The sequence below is a fragment of the Aulonocara stuartgranti genome (assembly GCF_965226115.1).
Source record: "Aulonocara stuartgranti genome assembly, chromosome: 7".
Classification (NCBI taxonomy): domain Eukaryota; kingdom Metazoa; phylum Chordata; class Actinopteri; order Cichliformes; family Cichlidae; genus Aulonocara; species Aulonocara stuartgranti.
This window is the reverse complement of record NC_138945.1, coordinates 42,616,433-42,630,203: the sequence shown is the minus strand read 5'-3', so window position 1 is coordinate 42,630,203 and position 13,771 is coordinate 42,616,433. Positions and strand designations below refer to the sequence as shown.

Sequence of the window (13,771 nt, the reverse complement as noted above, 5' to 3'; positions counted from 1 at the left end):
GCCGCTCTCGCTGTGCCGTGCAGGGTGTTTTATTTTCATCGCTACAGCGGCTAAAAATAAAACCGTCTAATATTTATTGCAGACTGTAAAAAGTTATATCCGCGAGAGAGTGCAGCTGAAAAGGTAGAGGCGTGGTCTTTATAGAGCTTCGTGTCGGCAAGGTGATTAAAAATGTGTTGTTAGCTCCTAGCTCAGTGTACTTGCTCTTTTAGCTTAGCTTCAGGGGAGGCTACATTGTTAACCGTAAGACGGCCAAGTGTACTGGTGCGAACGCTTCGTACTAAACCGGTAGTGTCCACTTATTTGTACGGTTAAGCCAAGCGTTTATAATCGCTGAAGAAAACTATCCATAGGTTGGGGACACTTTACTCGTTATTAGCTTTGTCTTCGCACCGCCAAGTTATGGGCCTTGTTGCGAACTAGCGCGACCCAGCCATTGTAAGTGTTACCAGTGACATTATGCTACAGGGAAACCTGTAGTCTTTATAAACTTGAGCATGTTATCTAATTATGTATACACATGTAGTTGTACCATGGAGCTATATGGAGACTTATATACACCTAAAACTAAATGGTGGTTGTTAGTTAGCTTGTTATAGCTAACGTTTACTTTGCTGGTGAATTAGCAGCGCCGGAAACTAATTTCATATAAAACATATACTGCTGTGATCAACATATAGCTACGTCTTAATCTCAGGAACGGTGTTATCAAAGTTAATAGAAATCGGTTCTTTTCCGTTCTTTGTGTCAGCTATCACCAAATGAACAAAAACAAGTATTTAACGTTATGGTGTATGACAGTTATATGTTACTATAAAAGTTAACTGTACCATTTTTCTTTCAGTGGGTAGCGGAATTAACATATTTTTGTGGTGCATCATTTTAAATTTAATTTGTGATTATAGACATTTTATTGGTTAATTGTGACTGTTTTTAATTGACTGTTTTTAAATCGATTAACAAAAGGCACGTAGCATTACATTAAACAGTATTTAATTGCTATCAGATTACTGGTGACATACAGTTGTCTTTTCTTTCTTTTTTTGGCAGATTGCTTTTTTTGTTTTTGTTTTGCACCAGAGTGGATTCACATGGATACTCCTGAAAGCCCTACCCAGTCCCCTCAGTCTCCTGAGGAGGAGGAGAAGGGTCTTTCTGACAGTGAGTTGCTGGAGTCTCCTAATGAAGAGGAGGACAGGGTCATTTCAGACAGCGAGATCCTCAATGAAGAAGGGGACATAGAAATGCTGGAAAGCCATGGAAAACATGTGGAATTAGAGGAAGAGGAGGATGAGGTGGTGCCTGACTTTGTGTCGGAGCCAGAGGATGAGGAACCTTTTGGAGAAATGGGAGAGTTGGGACAGGATGATGAGAGCATTGTGCTTATGGAGGGGAATGAAGACAGTCCTCAGGTGGCGGAGGAGAGGGAAAGAAAGGAGGATGAGGAGAGAGTTGTTAGCACTCCATTATCCCCAGACTCTGAGCCAGAACATGTCAAGAGCCTTAGTGCTGGAAAAGATGGAGAAGACTGGAAGGAAGGATATGATGACTACATAAAAGCTGCCTCTGCAGAATGTGAGGTAGCTGAAGTGGAAGATCAAGAGGAGGATTACAAAAACAAAGATGAAGAGGATGGAAGAATAAGAGATGAAGAGACAAGGAGAGCTGCTGCGCTAAGGGAAGTGAAGGATGACTCTGTGTCAGTTTCCCGGGAACTGGACGAACATGAGCTTGATTATGATGAGGAGGTCCCAGAGGAGCCTGGCATCCCTACACACGAGGAGGACGATGAGGAAGACACAAAAGTAGAGGGAGATGAAGATGAGGAGGAAAGCGAGGACAAAAGCAGTAAAAAGGAGAAAAAATCAATCCTTCCACCATCTCCTAAACACAGCGAATCCAGGAGGACAGATGGGTCGAAAGGGCCGGAGAGGATACGCCAGGAATCCTTCAGAGACAAGAAGAAGGATGAGGATGATGGAGAAATTGATGAAGGAGAGATTGATGTAAGTTATTGTAGTTCTATTGGTAGTAGTGCTGCCTGATTTGCTGAGTGCAGGTAAATTGTAAAAATCCCTTGTGTTTGAAAATAAGCCTTTAGTCAGGAAGCACTGCTACTGTGTTTTTGTTTTATTGATAAACCTTTAGAACAAATAGCCTTAAACATAAAGAGTGGTGTTAAATCTGAAGAGAAAAAAAAATCCAAGTGGACTGGACCTAATTTGGCTGGATGCTCTTTATGCTACTGCTGAGTGTGTTGAGTGTGTGTTACACTCTCATAATAGGGAAATAAGAATATGAAGCCTTGTAGGCTTAACATTTTCAGAACTCAAAGGTTTCTTCTTTCTTTTTGTGTTTGAAGTCCATATTCTTCTCACGAGTCACGTTTTAGCATGCGAGTAAACGGTCTGTGTGAAGAGCAAAAGAGGGAAAACCAAAAAACGTCCAAATAGAGTTAGTATTTGATTAATAGTTGACTTATACATTCTTGTAAAACCTGAATAGAGCTGTGGATGAGAAAGCACACAATACAAGTCCCTTTGCAATATAATACATATACTGATATTCGGCCCACCACTGATGCGTTAATGCAATTCTGTTTTGTTTTTTATTTATTTTTTTAAATCAAGTAGTTCTGGAAAGTTTTGCCGCTGTACACTATCACATTAGATTTTTAATCAAATCAAAATGTGGTTGAAGTACAGATTTTCAATTTTAATTCAAGGGGTTTTACACAAGTATTTCATTGGGATTGGGTGATATAGCCTCATAATTACATCACAATATTTCAAGAATGTTTGTGATAACAATATTTACGATGCTAAGCAGAAATAATATTGTTATTGATACAATTTTTAAATTTAGTAGTGTTAGTATTTAGTAAGTATAAAATAACAGCTTAACAACTTGAGCTGTACAAAACAAAAGCATCTTGGGCCTTTAAAACCTCTGCACAGATACGGTCAAATAACTAAAACTAGAAATATGTTTTCAGTTTTGAATGTTTTATAGACTAGTGTGAAAAAGTATTTTTCCCCCTTTCTGACTCTCTTCCTGATTTCTATGTTTGTCACACTTAAACGTTTCAGATCATCAAACAAATGTAAATGTTACACACTGATAACACAAGTAAACACAAAATTAAATTTCTAAATGAAGGTGCGTGGGGGGGGGGGGTGAATAAGATTTGCCAGGAAATATCTCTATGATCCCCAAGGCTTTTGGGAAGATACTGCTAATTCTGCTCTTGGAGGACAGTGTTTGGCCATGTGTTTATGACCTCAAGATGAAGCACAATTGTCTTTTGCATCAATACAATGATCTAAAACACACCAGCAAGTTCACCTTTGAATGGCTTAAGAGAAACAAAATGAAGACTATGGAACAGGCAATCAATGTCCTGAATTGAATCTTATTGAAATTCCTGTGGCATGACCTTTAAAAAGGTGGTTCCTGTTAAAAAATCCTCCAATTTGGCTGAATTACAACAATTCTGCAAAGATGAGTGGGTCAAAATTCCTCCACAGCCCTCCAAGATACTTATTCCCAATTATTGCAATGGATTTAGCAGCAATCACTTTTTCACACAGGGCCATGTAGGTTTGGAATTTTTCCCCCTTAATAATAAAAACCTTCATGTAGAAACCGAATTTCATGTTTACTTTTGTTATCTTTAGCTAATGTTTACATTTTTTGATAATCTGAACATTTAAGTGTGACTGACATATACAACAATAGGAAATCAGCAAGTGGGCAAAACACTTTTACACACCACAGTATAGGCAGCCATAACAACTTCTGGACAACCCATTTGCTCCACCATAGTCCTATGTGTATTTGTAGCCTGCTTCTGCCTTAAGTGGTGAAAAAGGGTTTGCTTTCAACTTAAGTGTTTTGGTTTAGTTCTTTTTTTGCGGGGGTTTTGGGTTCTTGTTCTCTGACATGCCTAGGCATGTCTTGTTGTGCGCACTACAGAATGTAAACACAAGGGTTTTAAGGGTGTGAATTCTTAATTCGGTCATTTTAGAATTAGGTCATAGTAACTGGTAGGGCTGCTCAATTAATCGAATTTTAATCACGATTACGATCTGGGCTTTCAACGATCATTAAAAATGACTGAGCCAATTATTAGCCCCTCCCTCGTACTTTACTCTCGCGCTGCTCCGTGTGGCAAATCGAGCGCACCTCTCTGCATTTCGAACACGTGTCACAACAATTAAGAGCAGCGGTCTCCAACCTTTTTTGCGCCACGGACCGGTTTATGCCCGACAATATTTTCATGGACCGGCCTTTAAGGTGTCGTGGATACATACAACAAAATAAAACTAGTACCGGTACCGAAAAAAAAGAAGATTTATTCATAACACACGTGAAAAGACCCAGGAAAACCAAGTAAACGATAAAAACGATAACAAAATAACACTGAAAACCGATAAAAACCCTGAAAACTATACATTTCACACCTGAGCCTCAACTCTCGCGGCCCGGTACCAAACGACTCACGGACCGGTACCGGTCCGAGGCCCGGCTGTTGGGGACCGCTGATTAAGAGGACCCGAGGGAAGCTCGGAAAGCTAAGCAGAAGTTATCTGGAGAGGAGAGTGACTGCCGCTGGTTGAAAAGAGAGGTAAAAAAAAAACTTCAGTGGTGTGGAAACATTATGGGTCCGCAGAGTCAGACGTGGATCAAGTAGACATAGTGTGTAAACTTTGCTACGGTGTCGTAGCTGCACCACAGAGCAACACTGCAAAGTTTACTAAACATAGATGTTTACATTTTTCATTTATTTTTTATATTGCAAACATTTGCACTGTTATCAGTATTTGCACACTATTTTATATTATTTTTTGACAATCTTTAAAGTCATTATTCAATACATTGTTATTGTTAAATAAATATTGTCAAATAATCGAGATCTCAATTTCAGTGAAAATAATCGTGATTATCATTTTGCCATAATCGAGCAGCCCTAGTAACTGGTACCAGGTACTACTAGGGCTACCAGTTACCAGTTTTTTGCTATTTACTCAGCCGGGGTTCCAAGCGATCTGAGCAAGTACTAAAATGTGACGTCATTAGATTGCATGCCACCTATTGGTTGGTCAGTAGCATCACTCAATGAGTCATGAGAGCTTCTCATTCACGAAAGTCAAAACCACTATTTTTGAAACCCGGCAACAAGGGAAATGGCTAAACAAAAACAACGTCATGTTCCCCGAGTCTGACAAAAAAACAAAAACAAAACACAGACCAAGCACCAAGTATATTGTTTTCTCAGCGTCCATCTTTGTTGTAGCATTCGTGTCGCATGTTAATTACGTCACAGGATGCTTGGCACTGTTGCTATGATGACGAGCATGCACAAAAGATAGTACTGAAATATAATGGAAAACCAGTTGAGTCGTTATGAGTTGATCTGAGTAGGTACTGATGGAAAATTGGCTTTGATGTTTCAAAAAAACAAGTTCTAACATTGTTTGGAGTGAGCCCTAGTACTGTCTCCAAATTGAAGGCAGCGTTTCATATAATGGGGATTGTCAGACATGTTGCCCAATGAGCATCCGAAGGACACATCATGAAGACATCAGGTGATTGCGCTCCTCGGCCTGTACACCTGACCTGACAAGAAAAGAAAAAAAAAATCAGTGTGTTGAAATGCAACTTGTCAGTGTACCTGATTCAGAACGTATTCTACAAACCCCAACGTTACAGCTAACAGGTGGATTTTCCTGTTTCATTTTAGCTAGCCAACAACGAGGAGGCACTTACTGCCTAAAAGACAGAGCGTAAAAGTGGACAGAATGTACTTGTGGGGGTTTTTTTAAACATAAAACTGATTGCTGCAGCAAAGAGAAGTGCAAAAGCGGCTACCATTAGACGGCTTTTTAGTCTTGGTGTCCTCTTTTTCCTGTCAACAGACTGGGCTAACAAGTCTGTTAGTACCAACCAGCCAAGTGATGTCATGTTCTGCCTCTAGTGGAGAGGCAGAATGGGCACTAAAAGTCTTTATCTTATAACTGCCTGGATCAGCAGAATGTCACACACTAGTGATTGTTAGGGCTGGGTATTTTCACTGATTTTTTTAACTGATTCAATTCTGATTCACAAGGCCCCGGTTCGATTCAATTCCGTTTTTGACTCAGTCAGAAATATTATAATTAGGATAATTTATCTTGGATATGTACTTTTGAAAGAACCCTCTAAACCTTGTAAATAAAATATATTTATTTCCAAATTAGGAAAACGGATCCTAAAGCAGTTACAGTCTTGGACTTATTATTTAATCCGTAAAGCCTCAGGGGTTTTTCTGAGGTTCCTGCTGGAAAATGACATGCCCAAAGTGAACGGACTATTTCTCTGCAATTACAAACTTGGTGTAAACCATCTAGGTATAAAAACAATGCAGACACTCGTGAGGCTTCATCAGAGGTGTAAGCATCACAGCAGATGCCTTTGTGTCAAAGTAACTGAGGCTAAAACCCAGAAAAATATAAAGGAGTTTTTACTGGCCTGATCTTTTATAGCACATAACCCTCTTGAAAATATGCTGCAAAATTCAGAGTTCGCAGTGACGAAACCTGCATTTTTGGATTCTGTGATGAGATGTTGGCTTTCAGCACCCGTGCCATCGAGTGAACAAGCCGTGTGTTTACATCTTTGTGTAGAATCTGTCTATCTGCTCTTTAATTTTTTCTATTTTGTCTCTTTGGTGGTTGTTGAAATAGTTTTGTGAGCTTTTAGCTGAGATTCTGATATTTCTGGAAAAATACATTAATTTAAAAAAATGATTGCAGGATTTGATCGATATCGGATTATTCAAATTAAAATTGATTTGAATTAGGAAATCTTTTTTTTTAACCCATCCCCAATGATTGTTCCTCATTAGACATTTAAAATAATTTCTACTTTGCACTTGAAATACAAATAGCACACACTTCACAACAATAGTCTGGATACAGTGATGTGTTGTGAAGTGTCATGATTTGGCTTGTGTATGTGTATGCAGGATGATGATCTGGAGGAGGGGGAGGTCAAAGATCCTTCAGACAGGAAGATCCGACCACGTCCCATCTGCAGGTTTTTCATTAAAGGTAGGTGGTGAACAGCAGATGAAGTGTCGTAGTAAAGTATTTACCTTCATCCTTTTTACTTTTTCACATGGGGCATATACAGTGTTATACAGTGGTCCCCTGCTATAACGCAGTTCACCTTTTGCTGGTTTGCGGATTTTTTTTGGGTGCAATTTTGCATGCTTTTTAAAAATATTTTTACAGCACATTGTGTTCTGCGTCCTGATTGGCTGTAGACCATTGTCAATCAATCTTGTTTACATAAATCTTCGATCGCTAGCAGTGTGACTCTGAAGTGCTGTACTGTGTATGTTAGTAAGTTTTCTCCCCAACAAACACAACAATGTCGACAAAACATTTTGCATCGTCAAAGGCAACCGCAGGCGTCTTTGGTTTCATTCTATAATACTGGACTTATTTTTCTACGAAGGTTTGAACTTTGAGAGTGTTTAAACAAGAGAGAAAAGCGAGAAAATGTTCATGCCTGTCTGAGAAAACTGTATAAAGGGATATAGGGCAGGGATAGCTCAGTAGGTAAAGTGGTCACCCCATGATCGGAAGGTCGGCGGTTCGAATCCACTTAACGGCTACCCTGAGGTACCCCTGAGCAAGGTACCGTCCCTACACACTGCTCCCCGGGCGCCTGCTTAGTGGGCTGCCCACTGCTTCACTGAGTGAATGGGTCAAATGCAGAGAAAAACAAGTAATTTCCCCATGGGGATCAATAAAGTATCCATTATTATTATTATTATTATTATTATTATTAAAGTGTGTAGTGAGGGGTTTGATAGCCTTAAAACATCTATAATAATTGTAAAAAATAAAGTTGGCTACTTCACAGATTTCACCTATCGCGGCTTATTTTTAGAATGTAAGTCCCACGATAAACGAGGGACCACTGTATTTGATAGCTTTTTTTCCTCTAATAAATAATGTTTTAATAATTAAATTTTTTCTATTTACTTGGATTGTATTTATTTGGAATAATTTTCTAATATCAAAATTTGTTTGATCGGAAACATTTCTGTGTGAAGAATATGCAAAGAAAAAAAAAATCTAAGAAATTTCAAAAGGGCAAATATTTTTTCAAGGCACTGTATATAGCCACTGTGACTCAAAGCACGTTGAGGCTAACGCTAGGCTAAATTGGCTTCTTTCAAAATGTTAGAGAGCCCACCCACCACTTTAATCAGACTCTATGACTGAGTACTTTAGTAGCAGTGGAAAGGAAAAACTCTGTTTTAACAAGAAGAAACCACTGAAAAACCAGGCTCAGGGAGGTGCAGCCATCTGCCGCGATAGGTTGGGGGTGACGGGAGGAAGATGAGACTAAAGACATGCTGTGGAAAAAAGTGAAAATACAGAGTCTAAACACGTTATGTGAAAAGGGGTGAGAAAAGGAGAAAAGCTCAATGCATCATGGGAAGCCCCCAGCAGCAGCAGCATAACTAAAGGTGGATTCAGGGTCATCTGATCCAGCCCTACCTGTATGATTTGTGCAATACTCAGAGACATGGCCAAGGTAAGAAAGGCTGAAAGACGACCACCACTGAACAAGACACACAAGCTGAAACGTCAAGACTGGGCCAAGAAATATCTCAAGACTGGTTTTTCTAAGGTTTTATGGACTGATGAAATGAGAGTGAGTCTTGATGGGCCAGATGGATGGGCCCGTGGCTGGATTGGTAAAGGGCAGAGAGCTCCAGTCCGACTCAGACGCCAGCAAGGTGGAGGTGGAGTACTGGTTTGGGCTGGTATCATCAAAGATGAGCTTGTGGGGCCTTTTCGGGTTGAGGATGGAGTCAAGCTCAACTCCCAGTCCTACTGCCAGTTTCTGGAAGACACCTTCTTCAAGCAGTGGTACAGGAAGAAGTCTGCATCCTTCAAGAAAAACATGATTTTCATGCAGGACAATGCTCCATCACACGCGTCCAAGTACTCCACAGCGTGGCTGGCAAGAAAGGGTATAAAAGAAGAAAAACTAATGACATGGCCACCTTGTTCACCTGATCTGAACCCCATTGAGAACCTGTGGGCCATCATCAAATGTGAGATTTACAAGGAGGGAAAACAGTACACCTCTCTGAACAGTGTCTGGGAGGCTGTGGTTGCTGCTGCACGCAATGTTGATGGTGAACAGATCAAAACACTGACAGAATCCATGGATGGCAGGCTTTTGAGTGTCCTTGCAAAGAAAGGTGGCTATATTGGTCGCTGATTTGTTTTTGTTTTGTTTTTGAATGTCAGAAATGTATATTTGTGAATGTGGAGATGTTATATTGGTTTCACTGGTAAAAATAAATAATTGAAATGGGTATATATTTGTTTTTTGTTAAGTTGCCTAATAATTATGCACAGTAATAGTCACCTGCACACACAGATATCCCCCTAAAATAGCTAAAACTAAAAACAAACTAAAAACTACTTCCAAAAACATTCAGCTTTGATATTAATGAGTTTTTTGGGTTCATTGAGAACATGGTTGTTGTTCAATAATAACATTATTCCTCAAAAATACAACTTGCCTAATAATTCTGCACTCCCTGTAAGTATTTCTTTGTCACTCACCTTTTTCATTTGTGATGTGTTTATACACTGATCATTATCATAATCTCTGACTCTCTTCCATAGTTTTTTTTTTTTTTTTTTAAATCTTCCTCCCATCAACCCCAGCCAGTTGCATTGTAGTTCTGTCTGATGTTTCTTCCTATTAAAAGGGAGTTTTTTTTCTTTCCCACTGTTGCCAACTGCTCGCTCATAAGGGGCCATTTGTTGCGGTTTTCTCTATATTATTGTAAAGTCCTTTACCTTACGATATAATGAACCTTGAGTCAACTGTTTTTGTGATTTGACACTTTATAAATAGAATTGAACAGTAGCCCATACATACCCGTACCATAAGGCTGCGTCCACCGTGATAAGGTAATGTGGTATGGGCTCTTTCTCTTCTTCCTCATACTTTTCTTTTCCCATTAGAGATGTTCCTGGAGACTAATTTCTTAGTTGACTAAATGAGGAAAAATATTTGGACTAACTAGACTAAATAGTCTCTTGTTGTATACCTTGTTGGCATGTATTTTAAAAAAGTATTTTAATTAGAACCTAGCTTATCAGTGTGCTTTAATTGAACACAACTTACATAATGTCTGAACAGTTTTCTTCATCCATGTAATGATCAGTTATATCAAATGATAAAGCATTTATCATTGGTCCAAATCCAGGCCTCAAAGGCCAGTGTCCTCCAGGTTTTAGACATCACCCTGGATCAACACACCTCACTCAAATGATTATTACCATTACAATGATTCAGTCATTACCAGGCCTATGGAAAACGTCAAGACATGTTGAGGAGGTAATTTAGCCATTTAAATCAGCTTCGTTGGATCAAGGACACATCTAAAACCTGCAGGACACTGGCCCTCGAGGCCTGGAGTTGGACACCCCGGGTATAGATTATTCAACATTTGTCCTGATTTTTGGTGTACCGTATTTTTTGGACCATATGTGCACTGGATTATATAAGATAAGATAAGACTTTATTGATCCCACAACGGGGAAATTTTTGCGTCACCTCACCTCATATGGTGCACTGTCGATGAACGCGTCTGTTTTCATACATAAGGCGCACAGGATTATAAGGTGCATTAAGCGAAACAAAACAGTCAGATAATTCAAAATTTACTCAACTGATTCTTCTTGCTTCCTCCACTTCCTTACCATTCATTCATTAATGTTGAATTCTCTCGCAGCTGCTCTATTCTCATGTTGTTTCAGTATATTAATTACTAACTTCACATTGTGGATGGATTATCTCAGTTGTTCTCCTGACTGAAGTTTGGTACGTTTACAGCATCCTGCCATGCGATTGAATTTGTCCCTAACAATAAGGAAACCTGATGTTAACTTTTATGGAGTGGAAAAAAGTTAGTCTATGTGTTTATGTTATGCTAACATAGATGTGTGGCTATCCATCACATAGCAAATCATTATGTACTAGCTAGTCCATCTCCAGTAACCCTACAAACATCACTGCTGTTTAGTTTTCTGTCTTCGTTTATGTTGGAAGTGACAGCAGAGCCGTGCGTTTTAATTTTTTCAGAAATCTCTCAGTCAGAACATGCTATATCATGTTTAGGTGGAAACTAGTGCACTGACTTCCTGCTAACTTCTAACTCTGTTAAATTTAATAAATTCTGTTTTCATGGATGCCCGGATGTTAAACTTAATTGTTACACATAGTAAAGCAGCAACCCGATCATTTTATTAAAGATGAAAGAATTTAGACAGTTTTTAAGTCTCAGTGATGCCGCAGTGTTCGTTTGACTTTGGGACCTGAAGCGGACAGAGTTTTGGATCCAGATTACTCCGCGAGACTCCTGATCAATCAAGTGGTGCGGCTTCGTAGCTTACAAAAGTCGTAATAAAACATTTTCTTGACAGATTTTTGAGCGCCGTGTACCATATAAAATCTGTTTGAGGTCAGTAAGCACAACCAGAATTCATACATAAGGCGCACTGTCGATTTTTGAGAAAAGGAGAAAGGATTTTAAGTGCGCCTTATAGTGCGGAAAATACGGTACACGGATTCACTCAGTGACTGTTCCTATTTAATGACCTGTGAAAAACCTTCATATGTAGGTATTTGGGGTGCAACGATACACAAAATTCACGGTTCGGTTCGGTTCGGTTCGATACTTTTTCAATACAAAAAAAAATGTTCATGCCTTTTTAATTTGTCATTTATTAAAATTATAAATATATATTTTAACTCAAAAGTACAGTTTTTAAATTCAATGTTGCTGAAACAACAAAGTAATAAAAATTAAATATCTGATCGAGAAATCACTCATCTTTGGAAAAGAGAGTTTATTACAGAGAAATGTCTCTTTCCAAAATAAAAGCAATACTATACGCTTCGTCTGGGCTATATTCTCAGCAGCATATTAAACATATCAGGTCCCCATAAGGAGAATCATGTGCTAACGACTGTCTAAATGACTCGGGTAAAGTTTGTAGCATGCTTGTTGTTTTTGTCTGCTTCTACTTGTCTTTGCACTAGGGTGATGTCAGAGTAAATGTGCAGCCATATTCGTTGTGTTCCCACTAGTGCTTTCAGGTTAATCTCGTTGAAATTACGTTAACGCCACAACACGGCAAATCTCCGTTAACGAGTTACCGCGGATCGCCCCGTGCGTGGGGCTGGACAGCCAACACGTTAGCGAGCAAACTGCGCTAACGCACTAGTTCCCATCAATGTAATTGAGCATTTTATCCATGACGCGCTTACCATCAGGGTCATACGTCACATGAAAACCAAAATAGTTCCAAACGCCACATCTGAATGAGGGTGGGGGAGGTTCAATTTGCCATGTTGCAACGAGCTTAACTTCTGTCTCGCTAGCTTGGCCTGCGCTCAGTGAATCTGCACTCGACTGCTCCGCCTAGGCTGCACTGTCGAGCGCAGATCCACTGAGCGCTCAACACAGACAGCATCGTCAGAAGGAAAGTTGATAAAATAAATAAAAAATTTTGTATTGTTCGATACACATGCGTACCGAACCGAAAGCACTGTATCGAACGGTTCAATATCGATACGACTAACGTTGCACCCCTAGTAGCTATGGTCAAGATGTACATTTTGTAATCCTTTCTCTGAGCAATGCCATATCCTATTTCTAAAAAATAATACTATACTACTACTATACTATACTATACTATACTTTTTTTTTTTTTTTTTTTTTTTAACTTAAGTAAAAGTGAAAAAGTTCAGTTAAATCTACTCAAAGTAAGAAAGTAAAATGGTTATTTGGAGGACATTTACACTAACTATTTTTCTGCTAAGCTATCTCTACTTTGTGCTATATTGATGTAACAATGAAATATTATTAGCTTCTCAAAAACTGCTATTTGCTATTGCCGACATTGTAAAGGGTGACTCTGCCGCAACTCATCATAATTTCTTTTGTGAGTTGAAAGAAATTTTCTTAGTGCTTACTGCTGCTCTGATGTTCATTGTTCTTTGTGGATTTATACAACTGAATTCATCATGTGAAAATATTTCATGAGCTTTCTTAAGATCACGTGTTTTTCCAGCACTAAACTAAAAAAAACCCCATCTCTTTACCAGGGTGAGAAGTTATTTCACACACTTTCTCTCCATAAATACAGCAACTGTACCTTTTAGCTAGCAGACTTGCTGAAGCTGCGTGACCACAAACGCCATTGCAACCCACTTTGACCCCTGATTATAGCTCTATAAATTATGTATAAACTATATCTTTTTGAATCTTTCATGTCATCGTGTGTGATATATCCTGGATTTTTTCCCCCAAGCTTTATTTTCATTTTTAAATTGGAAAACAAATAACAACAAACAAACAAAGCAAAAAAAACAAACTGAAAACTCACAACTTGTATCTATGCCTTTCAAGGATAACCTCAGACATCCGAAAACCAAACACAGAAAATACAAGCAGCATAATAATAATAATAATAATAATAATAATAATAACAGCATAACAACATTGATAATTGATAATTACAGAATTTTTTTTAAAAGCAAACAAAAACAAAACAAAACAAAGAACTCAAAAAAAAAAAGGAAAAAAAAGTGAGCAAGACAGAAAACACATCATGTGAACCCCTCCCACCATCCCCCCACCCCTTTACCCCTGTATGGCTCTCAACCTCATCACATTCGT

At 38.8% G+C, this 13,771-nt stretch overlaps 1 protein-coding gene across 1 annotated transcript in view; it reads left to right on the top strand.

Annotated features, from left to right (window-relative positions):
- zc3h18 (zinc finger CCCH-type containing 18) overlaps positions 1-13,771 on the top strand; it is a 56,978-nt gene continuing 43,207 nt past the window's right edge. The window contains exons 1-3 of the mRNA XM_082539527.1: positions 1-438; positions 1,051-2,006; positions 7,007-7,091. Of these exons, the coding sequence (XP_082395653.1) occupies positions 1,092-2,006; positions 7,007-7,091 (1,000 nt within the window). The 5' untranslated portion in view covers positions 1-438; positions 1,051-1,091. The remainder of the gene's footprint in view (positions 439-1,050; positions 2,007-7,006; positions 7,092-13,771) is intronic.